The sequence below is a fragment of the Siphateles boraxobius genome, unplaced genomic scaffold (genome assembly GCF_051911475.1).
Source record: "Siphateles boraxobius isolate OS27281-9 unplaced genomic scaffold, OSU_SipBor_1 65, whole genome shotgun sequence".
Lineage (NCBI taxonomy): Eukaryota > Metazoa > Chordata > Actinopteri > Cypriniformes > Leuciscidae > Siphateles > Siphateles boraxobius.
This window is the reverse complement of record NW_027509192.1, coordinates 16,700,833-16,723,030: the sequence shown is the minus strand read 5'-3', so window position 1 is coordinate 16,723,030 and position 22,198 is coordinate 16,700,833. Positions and strand designations below refer to the sequence as shown.

The following is a 22,198-nucleotide window of genomic DNA, read 5'->3' as shown; positions in this document are numbered from 1 at the left end:
CACTGTATCAAATATAGTGTTGCTAAAGTTGTTTATAAGCGAAGTCCAACTCTCACAATCTGTAATCGCATCCTGTTTGTGATCGTGTAAACTGAATTGTTTAGTGACGGTAGTTTTCCATTTGGTGCTTCCTCAAAGGTGGTCAAAATGGGGTGTAAGATTTTTCATGGAAGTGATTTGTTATGGAAGTGTAAGAAGTTAAAAAATATTCCTGCGCTGTCTGGTTTTGAGTATGTTGTTATCTGCTATGCCATCTGACTGCGTCGTCTATTTAATCTGATATGCTTTGATTGGACTGTGTCTGCATTCTCTATCTTCGAGCCAATCTCTTATGACGATCATGTCTTGGGAAGCTAAGGTCTATTATAAAGATTTTAGAGGTTTTCTTTTGAATAAAATTAGGAATACTTAATTTAGGGTCCCACTTCTTATTAACTGTTTAAGGTGGAAATTTGGATTATATTTAAATTAAAAAGAATGCACAATATATTGGTAGCCATGTTGCTTTTTTCTAGTAGTAGTTTTTTAAAATCTTCAGTCTGATTTTGTATGCTGATTAATTCCAGTCAACTGTTCTTAATTTCACACTCAATTCTTTTTCTAAGCCAGGTTTCAGAATAACTAAACTGTACTGTACTAAACCCATTTTTTATTTATTTGTGATGTCTAGATTAATTCTAGACTAAATTCTAGATTATATATTTAGTCTAAATCCTATTAAAATGGCTAAAACCTTAAAGTCACCCTGTGGTGAAAATTAATGTTGTTTATATGTCTATGTAGTGTTTTAATATGCTTTAAGACGAACCATGTTCAAATGCATAGGTCAAAAGAAAATTGCTGAGTATTTTCTCCTTAAAACTGCAGTGAACCAAAGACAGTATCAAAAACTTGGTTTGAAATCACTGGTGTTTCTGACATCACAAACTACATTGTAACCACATCAACTTGTGATCGTCAACGAGTGGATCTCTGAGCTGCTGTGAGTGAGTGGAGGCGGGGCTCATTTGAACTGCGTTCATAGAACTGTGTGTACTAAATGAGGCAAGGGCTATTTTAAGGCATGAAAAAACGTTTAAATAAGTAATTTTGGTGATCAAAGATGAGTTTTAAGGGATAAAATGATTAAATACAGGAGGACTTTAAAGATTTGTATCTTTAGCCATCATATCAGCTTTAAAATAATTACTCAAAAGGTAGGATATACTAGATTGTACTTAAATATTATTGTACAATTTAATTGTCTTTAACAAGTTTTAGCAATCAATTGGCAGTGTATTTATGATCAGATATATTTATCCACCATTTTGTTGTATGTTGTCAGCATTGAATAATGTTGTCATATTGTCTGTAGCCCCTTCAGACCTCCCAATTCCCCACTGTCATGCCCCCTTCCGTCTCTTGTGTGGAAATTATGTAAGCGCCTCCTCCCACTGCGATTAGATCGGGTTGCAGCGATGCCACTCTTGCTCTTCCTCAGCATCCCGAGCTGCAGCGTGAGCACCTGATAATGCTTAATCAGCATCAGCACCCAAGGTCACTCCATTCATTCCCACCTCCACTGGAGACTCTGCCCACATCCAGCCGCTTGACACGTGATCACATCAGCGAAGAATAAATTAATGTTTAAGTGGTGTAGGGCATAATCTGTTTTGGCTGTACTCTGCAAGCCACGTCCACCTCTCCCAGTACTCGTTTAATTACCTTATAGACGTTGTTCATTCTTGACAGATATGACCCTTTCATTACTTTTTTTTTTAATTATCTGTGATAAGTTGTGGTGAAATTGAGGCAGGTTAGGTTTCCACAAGTCCACAGAAGTCCTCACCACTCCCTTAGCTTGATAATGTTCACATCTCATAACGGGAGTGATGTTTTTTTTGCAGTGCTAAGCCTTTCTATATTTAGCAGACAAGAGCTTCTTGTTGTAGGAGAATTACAAGGAGGAAGGCAGTATTGCTCATCACAGCAGGTTCCTATTACGTAACATCCAGAGGTCACAGCTGTGACGTCATCCAGTTGGAAATGCCTCGGGGCCTCGCTTGTTCAGGTATGCTTGCACTCTGATGGACCCATTTAGTTGCATATGTGCGTCAAGGTTACAACATGCATACGTTTTAAAGGTTAGTTCTCAACATTTAACCCCATTTACACATCTTGACATTAAGGGATTTTTTTTATCATCATGGGAGTTACCTATTTGGAGGTGTAAACTGGATGAGTGAAATTCTTTGAAGAGATGTTACGATGGCGTATATAGAGGATAGATGGTGCCTTCATTCAGGGTTGTTTGGTCCAGTTTTATAAATGAACTCTTTTGAACCATTTATTTTTCAAAAGGAGTGATCTTTGTTTGTTTAATGTGGCAGTTTTGCACAGAGTGCTTCAGCAAACATACATTGGACCCTGTGCTTATAACAGACAATCCTACCTTTTGTAGAATATAGTTTTGGCTTCAGATGTTGTGCCTATGAACAACTCACTAACCGTTGAATGCCTATTGTACACAAATGGTAAAAACTGGCTGAAATCACCAGTTACAGTGTGATTGTATGGTGTCTACACAGTTTCACAGATTAAATGGCATCTACAGTTTCACAGATTGGATGGTGTCTACACAGTTGAAGAGTCAAAGTGCGCAGGTTTCTATCTTTCTGTCAGGAAACTGAGTTCCCAGATCGAATCACAAAAGTTTCTAAAGGTCATCAAATCTTTTTTTTCATCAAAAGAGTTTTGTTTGAGAGACCTCTGGGCAAAAAAAGCAATATCCTTGAGCACACCTGTACATTTCGCTTTGTTCTCCAAGTTGTGTCAGATTTCAGATATTCGCTTGAACTCTGGTTAGTCACTGAATCCATTTTATGATTATGGAGATTATCTCTCAATAAAGAGATCAGCTGGATAGATTTGTATGTGTGTTAGACCGCTTTTTATGGTGATCTGACAAAAGTCTGATGGTCATTCTTTCCGTTTTTGCTGTTCAGATCTGAGAATGAGAGGAATAAGTAATCAGGACAGGTAAGAATAAAAGGTTTGCTTCCTTCCGAAGCATGTAGTCCTCTGCACTTCCGTTCTATGTTTTTCACATGGAAAGCATGTCAGTCTTGAGTTTTAAGAATTGAAACTTCTGAAAATGGTTGCCCAGACCAGCATCGGGTTTGTCATGACTAGGAAAGCTATTTTAATGTTCACCTGGTATCGGCTTCCAGGATGTGAAGCTCTGCACCACAACATTCTGTTGTTGTGTATTCAGCATCCTCAGGGATGATGCCAATGGGCTCTGAGGCCTGGCTGGATGAGTTTCTTCGAAACTACCTCCCTCCCAGAGGCACCTAAGCTACTTAGAGGATAACAGTTTCCATGAGCCTCACACATAGAGCCTTCCACCTGACAATGCTTTGTTTTAAGTAGACTCTCGATCCCAGTTAATCTGAGGTTGTTTCATTGAGGATGTCAACTGAGCACTGTGGCAACAAGAGACTTGTTATTAAACAAAATTAAAAAATGAAGAGTATGATTAATATGTGTACAAATTGGTAAGCTTTGAATGAATCTCCAGTTCATCTCTGTGAGGCTGGGTGGAGATGTTTATGTAAACACCGGAAAAATGTCTATGGTAGTGGAAGACCTGCCTAAATACTCCACTTTTTTTTTGGAAATAGGCTCATTTTACAACTCCCCCAGAGTTAAACTCTAGCATTTCTCAAAAAAAAAAGACCAAAGAGTTTCGATATTTTTCCTATTTAAAACTTGACTCTTCTGTAGTTACATCGTGCACTAAGACCGACGGAAAATGTAAAGTTGTGATTTTCTAGGCTGATATGGCTAGGAACTATACTCTCATTCCTGCGTTATAATCAAGAAACTTTACTGCCGCACCATGAGTGCATCAGCCGTAATGATATGACGCAGCGCCTGAAAATAGTCCCCAGCTCGGTAACTTCCAACGTGACCGGGACTAAGTTTGTGTAGTTTCAGTCATATCATTGCGCCTGCTGCACTCATGGTACGGCAGTAAAGTTTCTTGATTTCTTTCCGTCGGTCTTAGTGCACGATGTAACTACAGAAGAGTCAAGTTTTAAATAGGAAAAATATCGAAACTCTTTGGTCATTCCTTTTTTGAGAAATGCTAATGGTCCTGTCCACTTCAATTATGTATGCTAAGCTATGCTAAAAGTTGTACCGCCAGAACCCGAGATCGGCTGAATGGATTAAAAAATGGTAAAACTCAACAGTTTAACTCTGGGGGAGTTGTAAAATGAGCCTATTTCCAAAAAAAGTGGAGTATCCCTTTAAGTAGAATCAGGATATGGTTCAGGAAATGAGCATCTGTGGGCACTTAAGGGCCAAATTACAGTTCCTGGGTGGTTATAGAAATTTACTTGCCAAAAAAGGAATTGGGAAAGGAACATAACCACAGAGTGATTCGCCTAAAATAGCAGGGAAAACAGCTGGAGTACATGTCCTCAAGCTTGACTTGCAGATTTGTAGTACTATCAATTGAGCACTGCTGTTATCAGAAAGTCCTTACTGTTTGGCATTTGACCCCATTAGGGTCAATATGCATTAGTCGCTGTCTGAGAGAGTGTTTCCTTTTCTTGCACTCCTCACCAACCTGGTATAAAAAAGGCATTGAATTCAGTAGCACAATTGTATCGTTGTATTAAGCATGGTTCATGTACAAACATCGCATCCCGCAGCTAAGCAGTCAGCTTTATTCTGCCTTTGTGCACAAAGGTCTTTCTGTACTGGACCTTTACATACATCCCAAAATCATGACGACCCTCTGTCCTGGCCCTTCCGTGCTTCTGTTTACAAAAATATTGACATACCCAAAAGGTCATTAAAAACGTGTCTTTGTCATTCTCTGTGCTATATAGTACATATTGAAGAAAATACTTTTGTTTTAGCACAAGTAAAAGTTCAGGTTTTGCTTAATGATGCAATAATTAATTTTTTAACTTGATTTTAACCTCTAGAGGTTCGAGGCATGCGGCAAAGTGCTATAAGTAAGTAAGGAATCATTCCTGACGACAATGACTATAGTACCTAGAGAAACTACTTTTGAATGGCTGTCAATGGAGAAAAATACTTTTTACAGATGGTGTAGATGGTTCATGATGGTTCATGGATTTACCAGTAGGGGCTGACTGGATTGCTAACCACTTGGTTGATGTACCAATGTATTTCTCCAGTAGGAGGCAGTGAAGTTCTTGTTGTCAAAACAAGACTGCCATTCAGTCTTTGAAACTCCTTGTGCTTTCAGATGGAGCTTGTGGTTTAACCAGTGCAATTTTGCATCACATGATCGTCTTGCCTTTTCATTTCTTTACTGTTTTTGTTTTTTAGCCCATAGCTATTTTTGCTCATGATCTTTTTAAATCTTTGCTGGAACTTGTCATCCATTTCGGTGTCTATACCATTCATGTATACCTCATTACTTTACATAATGTCTGTCCACACTACTGAATCTTGTCTCATCATCTTTCATCTCTTTATTCTCTGAACAAAGACCTTGATTAGCTTTTCCTACCCCCGAATCCAAGGATCAAAGGCTTTGCCTCCATAATTACCAACATTCAGAAGCTCTTTCACAAGCTGAATAAAGACAGTTCTTTCCACTGCTTTATTTTGTAGATTTTTTAATTGATGTTGCTATGGATTAACAGCTGCATCCCATCTTTAAGTCTATAACCCCCCTACTCCACTTGAAATCATAATGACTATTTATCTAAATCACTGTAATTGATGGTAACTGAAGGTGACAAATAGTAGCATGATTAAACCTGTTTTTAATTACCAATATTGATAGGGATTGTGGCTGATGTGACAAGCTGACCAAAAAATTAATGTCCAAATTTATCTTTACCTAATTTAAATTAACCAGAATTAAAATTGTTTATTAATTTGGCTTAATGAATACAATATAAACTAAAACCAGTCATTTTAAATGCTAGATGCTAAGTGAATTTTGGCATCACAACATACCGGATGAAAAATGGATATTCATTTTGACGTTTGCTTAAAAATGTATTAAACAATTAACTAGTTAACTAAACGTTTGATGGTGGAAAAGACAAAAGGCTGATTTTATAAACACTGATGAATTTATATTAACTCTTATTTTAAACACTATTTACACAAAAATCTCTTAAAATGTTTAAATCAGAAATGTGTATTTGTTGATTTTGGAATGGACACCAAGCAGTTGATTACTGTTCATTGATGAATTGGTAATAAAGTTATTAAGTGAAACTGTATCACTCTGTGTAGATTCTGGGGTTTTGTTGGACAGTTTTTGCACAATTGCTTTGGATACATGCAAGTTAGAACTGCAACTACCAACTATTTTGAGACTTTGATTTAATCTGTCGAGACTTCGGGATACGTTTGTACTTTTATTTGTCCTGTATCTAGATTCTCAAACTAAAGCTGAATCCTTCAACCGCAGGAATGCTGCGTGTGCGGTGAAGCCTTTTGAACATGCTACAACACGTCTCGCTGTTTCCTTCATTTTCTGTTTTGCTCCCTTTCTTTTTGGCCTTTTAACATTACATGTGCATTTTCTGTTTTATAGTACCTGGGAAGCGTCTTATAACCTTTTTTTTTTTTTTTTTTTTTTTGTAAATGGGCATAGTGATGTCACACTTGCACAGAATCCAATTGTAAACCTTCCTGGAATTGGTACGAATTCTGCATATATTGCAGCCAAAAATGAAATGAAATCTCACTAGCAAGATTGAAAACCGAGTGCGTAAAAACTGTGGTTTTCTTTTTTATCCATTTCCCCCATGCTTTCATTGCTCCCTGCCGTGTGTTTTGTTAGCCGAGAGCAGAGTGTGTTGGTGCATGCAGTCGCTCCTCCGCAGGAATGTGTGATAGGATGCATAACCAAGTTAATGATGGCCATCTTCCAAAATCTCTTCAGGACAGCAGGGGTGATGAGTAGAAGGACAACTCATGGTGTTTTAACAAATTATTTGATGTACTTTGCTAATAAAACATGGAAAATTCATACCAAGAATAAAGAAACAAATACTTACTTTTGAACTATTGAACTATTGCTGACCAGAACAAAAATAGATCTTGTTTTGGAAGTACTGCATCTCATGATTTGTATAATGCTTAGAATGAAACCGTTGAAACGCTCCAGTCCAGATCATCAACAATGATTGAAGAAGGATGAACTCCTCAACACATGATCCTTGAGCCAATTTGAAGTGAAACTGGCAATCAAGTGTTGAGAGATTCTCGCAGCGTTTAACGTCTTTTCTCCGATTGCAACATGTGGGTAGGTTCTTATCTATCGTGTTCATCTCATGTCGCCCTCGGCCTTTCAGGAGGGCTGGATTACTCATCTGCTGGATGCTTTAGCTCCGGGCCTAATGTGCTGTGTCTGAGAGGATTTTTTTCTGTTTGCTTTGTCTAAGAGGAATGTTCGTTGACTTTCTCACCGAACAAGTCGAGCCAGCCTTGTGACCAATCGTATGATCAAGCTTGGGGAAAAAGTTCTGGCTGATTTAAAGATTTCGCTCCCTTTTTACTCAATTATATTTTATTTTTTAACCTGACCTGCTCTGAGATGAATGATGTTGGTAGTTGGACACATCAGTGAACACGACTTAATGCCTAAGATTGAAAGTAAAGTCTGAAGCGCATCCTGTAAATCAGTGACTTAATTGTGTTATCAGACACGGCAGATGCTGCTATGTTGTTTCAGTTGTCGTGAATCAGGTAGTCAGTAAACATCTCGTGAAGTGTGTGGGATCAGACAGAGGTTTTTTTTTGGGCCTCAGCTGACAGATAACATTTAACTATGCAAGACCAGCCACTTCTGTATTTTTCCAAAAGATTCTCTTGCGCAATATGTGAAGATTACTGAGTTAATATGCTATTTTTTTAAACCTTAAGGAACTTTCTAAATGTGATAATATTACTCATTGTCTGTCGTCAGAGTAAGTCAGACCAACACTGCTTCTTTTGTGGTTTTATGATTCACTAACTTCAAGATTAAATATTTTCCTTTTGGCTTTCATTGAAGTCACAAGATTCCAATTATGAAATTGTTTTTGTAACAACTGTATTATATAAATATCTTTCCAGTGAGGTATAAATAAAGACTTATTTCACTTCATGGTCAGCAAGACAAGATCTTTCTGTGTATTATCTTTTCTGTATTCAGAGGCAGTGAAAGAGTCAAGACGGTTTGCGCATCCATTTTTTTTTTCAGATATTTTTCTTTTGTAAAGTAGGCTACTAGTTACCCCTAAATACTCAATAATTTCTATAGCTAAATAATGAATAATTTTGTTTCACTATCAGCAGTCAAAGTAACGTTTAAACACTTTCTCTCTGCTCTTACAGGAATTTGTGTGGCTTCTGACACGGTTCAGTCAGTGTCAGGCACTTTTTTATATATATTTTCTTATGTTGTTTAACCTTTAAAACATTACTTGGACCCTTTATATGTTTGGCTTTGAGTTTGGAATTATCTGAAATATTAAATAAATATAAACTATTTTAAATGTGGTAGTAAGGTATTGTAGCTCTTATGAAGGATTTCTTTTCTCAACAAACCAGATCAAAGACAAAACAAGTTGTGCTTTGTCATGTTACCTCAGAATGTCTTGAAAAAAAGCTAAATGTTTCGTCTTAAATGTAGTTATAAAGAAGGAACGTCATTATAAAGAATGAACGTCATTCGGAAGATGGTTATACCACATTGGCCAGAATATAAAACTCACTGAGAGGATCAACAGATTGTAGACCTATAAACTAAACTGCATGTTAACCAAAACACGCCCCTGCGTATGATTGGCTGTCGTTTTGGTGTTAACATTTCATGCCCCGCCCATGGACTGTTCTGATTGGCTGTCATTTGGTAGAACGAGAACTTTGGAGCAAGAAGTTTAGATGCACTGAGTACCTGCATATTCTTTGAAAACATCCTCGGAAGGGAAAGGGAAAGACCGGTCAGTTCAAAACACTTTGGACTCTCAGTCCATTTTTGTTGATAGCATTTCGGATATGCACTCGCAGAAGACTCCCAGAAACGGATTAAGTTGCAAGATGGTTCTTCAGGCTGTTGGTAAAGTTTTAAGGTAACGTGGCTTTGCTGTATTTTTGTTTTTAATCAATCTATTAGATGTGTATGTTTCGGCAAGCTGAATATGTAAATAATACGCATAAATATGGGCTATATAATAAACAAAGTAACAATATTAAGTTAATTAATGAATAATGTATACACTATTTACACATAGCCTATATACGTGACTTTCCTACATATTAGATAGCTAGGCATGATTGGCTATAAGTAACGTTATCTTAAGATTTAAAATTGTTACTGACAGTGATTCAAAAATTTGACGCTATTGGACATTTGTTATGGGAATTTATTATTAGCACACCATGAAACGCACGCGCGAATAATACGATCTCAGATATCAGATTGGTTGAGAAATATGTCTCATACTTTCATGAGCAAACATGAACTGTTCATTAAAATTGTTCGAATTATTCGTGCACTTGCACTAGGTAATTATTCTCGTGAAATTTAGATAATGAGTCCTTAGTGAGACAGACAGACAGACAGACAGTGATTTGAAGCAGTGATGCTGTAGGCCTATATGTGAGTTTTGAGCATTTTGTGCCATGTTTTGTGCTATGTTTTGTGTGTGTGTGTGTGTGTGTGTGTGTGTGTGTGTGTGTGGCTTTTTTAACCTCTTTAGGAGCAAAAAAAAATTGAAATTGGACTTCCATTATTCTTGTATATAACTGCATTTAATCATTAGCATTCTTTTAATATGATAGAAGGGGTAAAACAGCATTTTAAGTGTGTGAGTGAGGGATGGCTTACAAAGCACCCTCTACCCCCACCTCTCTGTTGTGATGCTGGTGCTGTGTTGAACACAATACTGTCATCTCAATGTCTCTTAACACACTCTTCATACCTAGAAGAATCAGGTAGTACAAACTTGGCTAGACAGCACATTTACTTTTGCATTAGGCTAATGCTAAAGGTCACCAGGTTTGTTTTAATCAATTATAAATGCTATATAAAATAGTTTGAATAGTTTAAAATATATAAAATAGTTTTAAGCAAATATAAATTCATCTGGACAAGTTTAAATTAGTTTAAATTGTGATATTACATTAATCAAGACTACTACAAGAACTATGCCAATACATGCTTACATTATTTAGTGCTGGACAAGGATTAATCGCATCCAAAATAAAAGTTTGTGTACATAATATATGTGTGTGCACTGTGTATAATTATTTATATAAATACACACACATGCATGTATAGGCTATATTTAAGAAAAAAATGTTATTTATATATACACTATTTATATATAATACATAATACAAATATTTCTTAAATATATATGTGTTTGTGTGTGTGTGTGTATGTGTGTGTGTGTGTATATATATATATATATATATATATATATATATATATATATATATATATATATATATATATATATATACACACACACACAAAATAATTATACAGAGCACACGCATATATACAGGTCCTTCTCAGAAAATTAGCATATTGTGATAAAGTTCATTATTTTCCATAATGTAATGATAAAAATTAAAGTTTCATATATTTTAATTCATTGCACACCAACTGAAATATTTCAGGTCTTTTATTGTTTTAATACTGATGATTTTGGCATACAGCTCATGAAAACCCAAAATTCTCAAAGAATTAACATATTTCATCCGAGCAATAAAATAAGTGTTTTTGATACAAAAAAAAGTCAACCTTCAAATAATTATGTTCAGTTATGCACTCAATACTTGATCGGGAATCCTTTTGCAGAAATGACTGCTTCAATGCGGCGTGGCATGGAGGCATAGGGCTGGGTATCGTAACAAAATTTTCGATACCGATACCGATACCTTGACTTCGATACCGGTTCCTCAACGATACTTTTTTCGATACCAATTTTATCAATATAACATTACCTAAAAAAAAAACTTATTTTTTCAGTTTGTTGACTTTTTTACACTCATATTTTGAGTCTGTAAAAAAGCACCAATGCTAAAGTTTTCTATGTTTCCTAATCATTTAACAACATGTATTCTTTACTTCAATGAGCTCATTGTTTCTGCCTTAACTTAATGCATTGTTTAACAATGAAACTGAATGAAAATTAATTGAAATGCATTACACACAGTCACCCCTGATAACAGATCACTCTAAATTGTAATTTAGACACATGCCTTTTCACTAAAGCTCCTTTGAAACGATATGTATTGTGAAAAATGCTATACAAATAAATGTGAATTGAATTAAATATAGGCTACCGGGGTGCGATATATATGCCTCGCGCTCAGCACACATGAAGCTTGCGCAAAGCACTGGCAAAAGTAGCCTAATGATTATGGATGTGTCGGGAAACGATAGCAAGGAGATATTTTAATTGTTTAGTAATGAACAAGTGTTTTCTAAACGTGTTGGCTGCAAAGATGATTATTGCGAATTTACGATGCTGACTCGTCATCCCTGCAGTAGTGAACACGCGCGCGCCTATATGGATTAGGTAATCAAACTATTTATTTCTAATTCTTTCGTTTAAAAGTAGACATATTTTGAACATGTATAGAACTATTTCTCATGTCTGTGAGGCAAGTATCCTATACGCTGAGTTTTGGTTCATTTGTGACGCGCTCCAGTTCTTGCAGTCAAAGACGGATAAACTTTCTACTCTCAAGTAACGTTATATTCTGTGCGCTTTTAAATGCCTTATCAGATTTACCGTGTTACCGGTCTTGGCAGCAATTACCTTGTCGAAAATATTGCATCGTGTGCTTATGGCATCGAGTCGGGTACATAGGTACACTTTTGATCATTTCCACATATTTTCTATCTATCTGGGTTGGACGCTTACACACACTACAGCCACACGTGCGACGAGGCACGTCTCTGGGCAGCCGCGTAAACTAGTGTTTTTCCGCCACAGCCAATCATGCTGCATGTTTATTGTTTAACTGACGTTGACGAGATTAACCACTTAGGTACCGAAACTTGGTACCGAAAAACAAGACATGTTTCGATACTCGGTAGTATCGAGGCAATTCGGTCGGTACCTAAAAAGTACCGAACTCGGTACCCAGCCCTATGGAGGCAATCAGCCTGTGGCACTGCTGAGGCGTTATGGAGGCCCAGGATGCTTCGATAGCGGCCTTAAGCTCATCCAGAGTGTTGGGTCTTGCGTCTCTCGACTTTCTCTTCACAATATCCCACAGATTCTCTATGGGGTTCAGGTCAGGAGAGTTGGCAGGCCAATTGAGCACAGTGATACCGTGGTCAGTAAACCATTTACCAGTGGTTTTGGCACTGGGAGCAGGTGCCAGGTCGTGCTGAAAAATGAAATCTTCATCTCCATAAAGCTTTTCAGCAGATGGAAGCATGAAGTGCTCCAAAATCTCCTGATAGCTAGCTGCATTGACCCTGCCCTTGATAAAACACAGTGGACCAACACCAGCAGCTGGCATGGCAACCCAGACCATCACTGACTGTGGGTACTTGACACTGGACCATAGCTGTCAACATTGAACATTGAAAATAAGGGAGATTTCCCGGAATCCATCCCCAAAATAAGGGATTTTTTTACACGATTCTTACCCACAAACTTTAAAAAAAAAGCACTAATCATTAACAATCTAAAGAGTTTATAACTACATATAGGCCTACATATGTGAGAGAGAGAAAGAGACAGTGTGTGTGTGTGTGTATGAGAGAGAGAAAGAGACAGTGGGTGTGTGTGAGAGAGAGAGAGAGAGAGAGAGGTAGAGAGAGACAGTGTGTGTGTGTGTGTGTTAGGGGTGTGACCGTAACCGTGAGACCGACGGTTATAGTTGAACACCGTCATTAGAACTCTATAACCGCCAAAATCGTGTTATTAAAATATTTGTTACATTTTTTATCATAGAGAATGTTTAAATACTAATATCAGCTTACGAGGGAAACGGAGGCGGAGTTAGTGGTGCTTCGGAAGTTCGGAGGCTGCTGCAGGAGATGATTTGGTAGAGGTCTGTGCCCCTTTACAGATCAGAGCGCATGCTGACACGGAGTTAGGGTTATGCTTTGTTTATACCATGGTTTATACTCGACGCGTCCGCATGAGCGCGAAGGTGCGCACGGCAAAAATGACCAGTTGGGTGCGCAAGACCACATTTCGCTTTGCTGTGTGCACGGCTTTTTTTGTAACAGCGATTGCGGCGCCGCATCCGAGGATGAACAACTTCAAGCCGAATCTGCCCGAGCTTGTACGTCTCACACAATCAGAGCGTAAAAATACGGGATATTTTACGGGAAAATACTAAAACGGGAAGACAGCGGGAAAAGAGCTAAAATACGTGAGAAACCCGGAAAAAACGGGAGGGTTGACAGCTATGCACTGGACTTAAGACATTTTGGCATTTCCTTCTCCCCAGTCTATTATGGAAAATAATGAACTTGATCACAACATGCTAATTTTTTGAGAAGGACCTGTAATCTAAACACAAACTTTTATTTTGGATGTGATTAATCGTTGTCCAGCAGTAATAGGCTATATGAGCAAAAGATACAATGCAGATACAGATAGATGCTGGATTGTTTTACTGATGTTTACTGATTTCCAGATTGTAGTTATGTTATGCATATGGAAACTTTGAAGTTTCCAGCCCTGTTCTCTAAAGTTTTGTTTGAGTCAGAATGATTTAGGGATGTTTAGATGTTTTGGCTGCTACAGATGCTGGATGAGAATTTGCACAGTGTGTTGCATAATGTCAAGCCTCATGCATAGTTCATCTTTGAGATTCGGAACAGCACACTGCATTTAATAATTGCTTTTAGATGTTTAATTGGCACTGTAGTTAAGTGTTTAATTGCTTCAGTCTCTAAAGAGCTTGTGAACCTTATTCATTTCAAACCTTTGAGGAAAACAAGATAATGTTCCACATGGTTTAAGACACGTCCAACAAACACACATTGTGTGTTAGACAAACATCTCTATTGTTTAATATTTTAAAATAAATCACAAGAGTTTCAATTGTGTCTCCTGACTGATTTTGATAAAACCAACAAAAAAAATCAATGGAAAGGAATGCATTTGAGGATCCAGAACACTGTTATGTCAGTTGTTTTTTACATGAAGAAACAGTTTGTGATTCCAAAAATCTGAAAGCACGTTGTTTTATTTTAGCCTTCCCTGGGTTTCGTAATTTTCCAGGAAGCACTGTTTTTGTGAATTATGTGGTGCAGGAGAAATTCTCAAGCCATTAGCTAGTTATTTTAGGAGAAAGAAAAACATTCTAGCTGCCAGCGGGCCCTCCTGTTACACACACGATGCCCACTCAGAGCAGTTTCCCGCAGATATCTTTGCCATAAAAGGCATTGTAGTTTTCAAACTCTCAAACCAAGCCAAGGTTTCAACCAAAGACCTCTATGAAATCCACTCTGCAGCACAAAACCATTGGTGTTTGTGTACCAAACACTAAACTGACGTGTAAAACATAGTTTTACAGACAAACCATTCTTGGCTCCACTTTGGTGGTGTTCACACTACAGTTAAATATGGTGTCACTCCACTTGTGAGTTTGGTTGCTCGTGTTTTGACTTATAAGCAAATAAGATTACTTTGCTTGGGAACATAGTGAGCATCGATGCTCCATGTTTTTCAAATTGCATTATGGGACTTTTTAGGGAGCGAACATTTCAGTGCACTGGAAGGACTTTGCAGTTGACAGCCCTTAAAATGGCAGACTCCCTGATCAGTGCCCTGACTACTGAACTAGGGAGATGATTGAGACATACCCTCAGTTTCTGCGAGAGAGCGCCCTCTGGCTTCAAGTTTCAATGAAACATATTTTGCATGAGAGTGTTTAGTGACCCATAATGTTCACATCAACTCTTTTTAGATAAGAATAAAACATTCAGGCTTAGACTATCTTGTCTCTTTGAATTTTAATCTAGATTTATTTACATTGGCCTAGACAATCTTTATGTGAACAAATTTGCCCCCAAAAAGTGTGAGGGATGAATTTGCGTTTTATTAAAGTATTCTACGCCCATGTCTATAATGTTTACTGTGTTAATGTTGTGTGTTCAGGAGTGACCGATTGAATTTTGGGGAAGTCAATCCAACATTTACATGTAGTTGTTACTCCCAAATAAGGCTGGATCCAAACTGGAGCTGATGTAATCTCTAGAAACAGAAAAGCAAATGAATAATAATTAGTTTAGCTGCTGTTCATAACATTTCAAGCAAGAGATAGTCATACGCCTTTGATATAATATAATTGGAGCACAAGGTTACGGGCTGGGGTAAACGATTATTAACTAAACGATTAGTTGAGCGATTATTTTATCGATTAGTCGACTAATCTAACGACTAATTGGACGATTAATATAAAGATTATTTTTCTGCTGCTCGATTAATAAAAAAACATGATGCATCTCAAATAAATACTAACTAGTGTACTGAATATTGATACTATAAGCTGGCTGACATTAGTCTATGTATTTGAACACCGTCATTAGAACTCTATTAGCGCCAAAAACGTGTTATTAAAATATTTTTCACAAACATTTTTTATCATAGAGAATGTTTAAATACTAATATCAGCTTACGAGGTAAATGTAGGCAGAGTTAGTGGTGCTTCGGAGGCTGCTACTGCTGGAGATGATTCGGGAGAGCTCTGTCCCCCTTTACCGATCAGAGCGCGCGCTGACACGGAGTAAAGCCTTGTTTAAACTCGACGTGTCCGCAAGACCGCCAAGACCCCATTTCGCCAAGGGGGTAATCCATCAGCCGTAAGTTGAAGCCTCGCGGGAGCCGTCATTGTAGCAGAACTTCACCTGCTGTTAGCATTCCATTGACTCCCATTCATTTTGGTGTCACTTTGACAGCAAATAACTTTACATCTGAGACTTCATTTGTCCATTATTTATTTCTAAATAAACACGACAATGTATAAAAGGCTCCATTACTTTGTATCTTACGTTATGGCCCCATAGAAGTCGTTTTTGTTAAAAACAGGCTAACGATTGCGTCATAACCACGCGACTTTATGACGCACAATAGAGACATTACCGTATAGACAGGAGGAGAAGCTCGCAGGCAATCTTTTACTGTCTATGAGGCAATCGGGGGGATATAGAGGCATAAAGTCAAGGGAGAAGCCCATAGATAGAGAGTCCATAAAAACAACGGGACAAAATATTTCAACAATGTTTTTGAGGAATAAGGTGATTCAGATTTGTTTTGCCACAGCTACTAGAAGATGTACAACTGTCAGACTGTCGTCACGCTCAGTTTGAGCCTGCACAGTCGCTCAGCCATCAGACAGGAAGTGCAATAATCGGGCTTCAGTCTTCTCCGTTGAAATTAATTGGGTCGCTGTGTCTATTTCTTTTACTGTCTATGCATTTCGCTTGGCTGTGTGCACAGCTTCTATTGTAACAGCGCGCGCGCGCCTCAACCGAGGATGAACGACTTCAAGCCGAATCTGCCCGAGCATATACGTCTCACCCAATCGGCACCCAGTTTGCGTGTCTAAATTGCAACGTTTTTTTTTTTGTTAAGGGTTTGTTTACTGTGTGTGATTCATTTAATGGAAAGCACATTCACTTCTAGTTGTCTTCGTCCTCCATTCTGCAATATTTCGGTCTCCCATGTGTGGTGGCGAACTGTACCGCCGGAAACGGTGCAAAAAATAAATAAATAAAGAAGTGTCGACGAAAAATATGGCGTCTACGTAATTTTGACGTTAAAGCGTATTTTAGGAATAAAGTCAGAAGTCTGGCATGGGCTTAATTGGTACTTTGGCACCATTTAAGCCTGCATGTTTTCCAAATAAGCCCACATCATCATTGATTCACAAAATATACAAATTAATTGATTTTAAAGAAGTAAAACATCTATTTATTCAGTAACAGGGAAGTATTAAAAAATGTCCTTTTGTAAATGTTTGATTAGAGCCCTAAGCGGGATGGGTAGGTGTTAGGGCTGGGTACCGAGTTCGGTACTTTTTAGGTACCGACCGAATTGCCTCGATACTACCGAGTCTCGAAACATGTCTTGTTTTTCGGTACCAAGTTTCGGTACCTAAGTGGTTAATCTTGTCAACGTCAGTGAAACAATAAACATGCAGCATGATTGGCTGTGGCGGATAAACAGTAGTTTACGCGGCTGCCCAGAGACGTGCCTCGTCGCACGTGAGGCTGTAGTGTGTGTGTGTGTTAGCGTCCAACCCAGATAGATAGAAAATATGTGTAAATGATCAAAAGTGTACCTATGTACCCGACTCGATGCCATAAGCACACGATGCAATATTTTCGACAAGATAATTGCTGCCAAGACCGGTAACACTGTAAATCTGATAAGGCACTTAAAAGCGCACAGAATACACTCGGGAGTAGAAAGTTTATCCGCCTTCGATTACAAGAACTGGAGCGCGTCACAGGTGTTATTGGCCGGTGGTCTGGAGCCTGAAGTCGGCTTGACTGGAGTTGTAGCTGGAGTCAAGCTGGAAATTTGACCGGGTGTATCTCGGGAGCCAAGCTGAGTTGGGGCTCCATACTCTGGGCTTAGGGGGGTCTCCTAGTGGGCCCCCCACGCCAGGAGTCTGGAGCCTTAGGTCGGCTTGGCTCCCAGTCCCGAGTTACACCCGGTTATACATAAGGGACTTTAGGACAAAACGGCCTCTGTCTCATTTGAATGAATGTGTGTAATTTGTAGGCCTATCTACATATAGTAGTAAATTAAGGTAGTAAGTAAGGTAAGGTTAAAAGGTTAGTAAGGTAAAAGCACACAAAGAAATGTTATCATTAAACACTTTTAGAAAATGTATCAAAGTTTGCAAGTAGAGGGATTCCTCATGGAAACATAAGGTGGGCTTAAATGGTTCCACAGTGCGTAATGGTGAAAAAAGACAATGTTTTCCTTTAAAAATGTAAGATATGTTTACAAATAAATGCATGGAGCTTAAATATACTGTAGATTAAGTATCATAGTAATTTTCATTGGGCCCACATTGAGAAATTAATTTAAAAAAAAAAATATTCAAGGTTAGCTTGTGTTGGCTATAGTTTGCATGCGTTTTGTGGAACTGTACCATTTAAGCCCATCTTAAAAAAAAAGTTAATTCATGAAAATAATCTTTTCTACAAAACAATTTATGATGTAGGCCTATTTATTTGTAAATTAATGTAAAATATATCACAAAACATTAATGTTTGCAGTTCACATGCTTAATTCTTTGGCAGTCTGTCTTTCTATAAGGCTAATGGTTTGACCTAGAGATAAGCTTTGAACACAAGCTAATAAAACTCATCTTTACATTTAAAGGAAAATGATATAAAATGATAAAGTACTATTTTTTCATACACAATAAACAATACATGTATCTCTTATTTGACATAATATCAATGTAGTTACCAAAGAAATGGCTGAAAGTTGCAGCAATGTGTTGATTTCTGAAGGGTCCCGTAACACCAAAGTTTTGGGGTGACTTTGTGTGAGGTCCCCTGAGACAGCATGCACATGAGTGGAGCTCTCTCATTGCCAAATGTGATTGGTATGCAATTAAAAAAGCCAGGGAAGTAACAAATCACTGGATTGGTTAAAATAATGAGCAGCATAAAATATTATTTTCTCTTTTTTTAAATTGACTTCAGAGTTGAAAGTGGGCTTAAAGAGTAGGGCTTATTGTACACTTACCCACCAGTGTAGGGATGATAAAATTGGGGTTACATGATTATATTTTCTTGACCTGGTATGAACTCTGCATTTGGACTAGCTGTAGCCTTGGAGTGTATGTATGTAACCTTCAAGAAATCGTATTCTCTTTCTATTAAATTCTGGACATTAAAATGTGTCCTTTATTAGTCAACGGAGGGATGCGTTTTGCGGAAAGTTTGAGCTCAGATGTGCTGACCCATCAAAGATTCCTGGAGATGTTCGGATCTTCCAGCTGGACTCAAGCCTTGAGTTCATATTCTTCGATGGCCCTGACAGCTGCCTTCTTGTTGACTTCACTTTCACTTGATATTGGTTGATCCTTTAGTGTTTATCCTTTATGCTGATCCTAGATCAGTTGTGCAGGGTCTTTGATAATAAATTGTTTTCACTTTATTTTGATGGTTCCCTTTAAATATTCTGTTGACTTGAGGTAACATGTACCTACATGTCCACTAACTCTCTTTAGAGTGTTAGTAGAGAATCAGTAGACTGGTAGGGTAAGGGTTAGTAGAATAAATTAACTTGCAAAGTTACTTATTGTCAGTAGAATGTCAGTTGGGGAGCTTCAAAATAGAGTTGGTAGATAAAATAGAGTTATAACAAAAAATGTATACAAAACAAAATTTTTATAACAAAATAGAGTTAGTTAACATGTAGGTGCAACATTACTTAGTCAACAGAATGTCTAAAGGGGACCTTCAAAATAAAGTGTTACCAATTTTATTTGTAATATGGAAAGGGAAGCTCATCCCAGTTTAGAATAATTTCATGAACCAATTCATGTGCCAATTTTGTATTTATTTGTATAATGTGGATTATACAGAAAACATAATTTTTTTAGAAAGCACCCTACACCCTATCCGTCTGTGGGACGTATAAGCAAGATCAAATTAAAACATACTGAGATTCATACAAATTTATACATTAGCCACCCATTCACTCATATGTAAAATTTTAACGAATTGCCGTAAGAGTGGTAATGATGCTAGTTTCTGGGTTGTTGCTAGTACGTTATCCCCCTGCTAGGTCTCTGCTATTCTGGTTTCTATATGGTTTGGGTCCATTCTTCAGTGTAAGATTGTTGGATGTCATTCGTCATATCCTGATCATTCAGGTATCAATGTTCATGGCACATGTGTAGAATGAGTCTATTGGCTCAAAGTAATAATGAGGCAGCTTATTGTTATAAGGCAGTTCGTCTGTTGAACGAGGAACAAGAAATAACCTCTTTTTTGTTTTGTCTATTCCTTCATTTTTAGAATTTTTCAGTATCTTTGACCACAAGCAGTAAATTAGCTCATAGTGTGAATTCCCTTGGTGATTTATCTTCATTCTATTTCCTGTTTTAGCCAGAACACTAATCCTGTGTCTTTAAATGGAATGACATGCAACTAAAGTTGAAGTTTACCAGACTTCCCACGCTCCAATGATGTTTGATCAGACCGTGCTCCACGATTAACCCTTTTAGACCTTTGACACGAGTCAATTCAAGACCTTGATATGGATGATAAGATCTTTCCCGCTTGGAAGCAATCCAGATTCCCGCTAATCTCACAAACCATTCCTTTTGTCTTGGCTTCAGTTTTAAAAACACTGTTTATGGACTTTGGTGTCTGCGATAAGTCCTCTTCCTGCTCCGATGATGGAGTGTTGTGTGTGGAAAAGAGGAAATGGTGAAGGTGGTCAGAAACTTGAGGTTGGGAATGAGGGAATGTTTACAGTGCTGAGAGACTTGAACAGGAAATCAAGTTGGTGGGTGAGCAATAAATTTGATTCCTTTGTCCGAAACAAAACACTGATTTAAGGCTGCAAGGAAGAAAAGAGTTAAAATGGAAGAGCAGTAAACAGAAACTCTACCTAATTTGTTCACATAAACATAAAAAAAGCAAATAGGGGTCGAAGCGAGCGCAAGGAAAGGATGTAAATTCTTTATAACCAGTCCTTGCCTGTACTCTTGTTATTAGCCGTTTAATGACCCCTATAACCTTTGTCCCAACCAGCTGTGGGATCTGCCACAGCAATGCAATTCTGGCATTTACATGTTAAAACTAGCACTGGAAGTCTGTTTTGACACAGGAGTTTGAAACAAACAAGAAATGTGGTTTACTCCAAAGAAGCGGAGATGTAGGACCACTTTGGGAAGTTTTTTCAAAATCCTTGGAAGTTGTTACACTTTCTTGTGTGGGTCGATTTATTGTATCTATGTGGTTTACATATCCAATTACTTGAATGGCCTCTTTTAAACTAAAAAAAAAAAAAATTTAAGCCTGTTTTTATGATTTACAAATTTATATCGTATAGATAAAATTCTATCACATTGAATTGAATAATCCTTACGTATTATTCATTTTATAAATGAAGAATTTTAAATGAGTAAAAAAAACTAGAGTATAGAGTATACATTTTAATGTATACTCTATGTATACTCTATATACGGTACTCTGGGACAAGAGAATGGACCATTTTGGTTTGTCATTCGAATTCATAAATAAAAAAAAATGAAATGAAAATGTTTAACTTTGGGAATACGAATCACATAAACTAAATGGTAAGATTCATAGAAAATGTTTTTTAAGGACTATTTTTTTTTCTAAATTAAAAAAAACTTTAAAAAGGCATTTTTTGTGTGTATGTTGAGTTTTTTTTTCCCCTAAATTTGTTAAGGGGCCTAAAGTTCTGAAAACAAAACATAATGAAAGAAAAAAGAAAAGAAAAAAAAAAACTCCTAAATGACATTCTTAAAAACTTTTCTTTTTTTTAAAACCATTTCACTACTTATGCTGGGTACACACCTAAAGATAATCAGGCTGATTTGGGGCCGATTTTCCCCCTTCCGACAATCCTAGCTCAATATCTTGATGGTTCTACAGATTATCTTATCAGATATTACTGTGGAGTGATGTGTGTTAAGAGTGCCCGAACCTGCTCGGAAGAACGTTACAATCAGAAATCCTGATGTGTGGGGGGAACCCCGAGGACAAACGCCTGTACGCTCTGGAGATTATCACGTGAAATGAAACAATATCCAATCAGAAAGTGAGATGATGGAAGATGGAAGCATAACAAACGCAGTCATGGCACAGCATGAAATTGATGTGGACAGCAAAGATGGTGGATCAGCTTGTTGATTTGTGGCTCAGAAAATGTAATTAGAGAGAGAGAGAGAGAGAGAGAGAGAGAGAGAGAGAGAGAGAGAGGGAGAGGGAGAGAGAGAGAGAGAGAGAGAGAGAGAGAGAGAGAGAGAGAGAGAGAGAGAGAGAGAGAGAGAGAGAGAGAGAGAGAGAGAGAATGTATTGAACATTTGTATAACCAAATAAATACTATAGTTAGAATTTTTTTTTTTTTTTAGCAAAACTATGTTTAATTTGTTGTTATCATGGATTAACTACAATATCCATGTTTTATTTTTTTATTTGTAGTAAAAACCATGGTAAATTTGTGTAAGGGGA

General features: G+C 37.5%; 1 protein-coding gene across 4 annotated transcripts in view; it reads left to right on the top strand.

The window, feature by feature from the left end:
* The window catches only part of mob2a (MOB kinase activator 2a), a 59,304-nt gene that overhangs the window by 22,029 nt on the left and 15,077 nt on the right, over positions 1-22,198 (top strand). Inside the window, exon 1 of one of the 4 annotated variants that reach the window (XM_077211403.1) lies at positions 7,411-9,101. The exons of the other annotated variants lie outside the window; for them this stretch is intronic. Coding sequence (XP_077067518.1) covers positions 9,028-9,101 — 74 coding nt within the window. The 5' untranslated portion in view covers positions 7,411-9,027. Of the gene's footprint in view, positions 1-7,410; positions 9,102-22,198 lie in introns of those variants that run through there. 4 annotated transcript variants of the gene reach the window in all.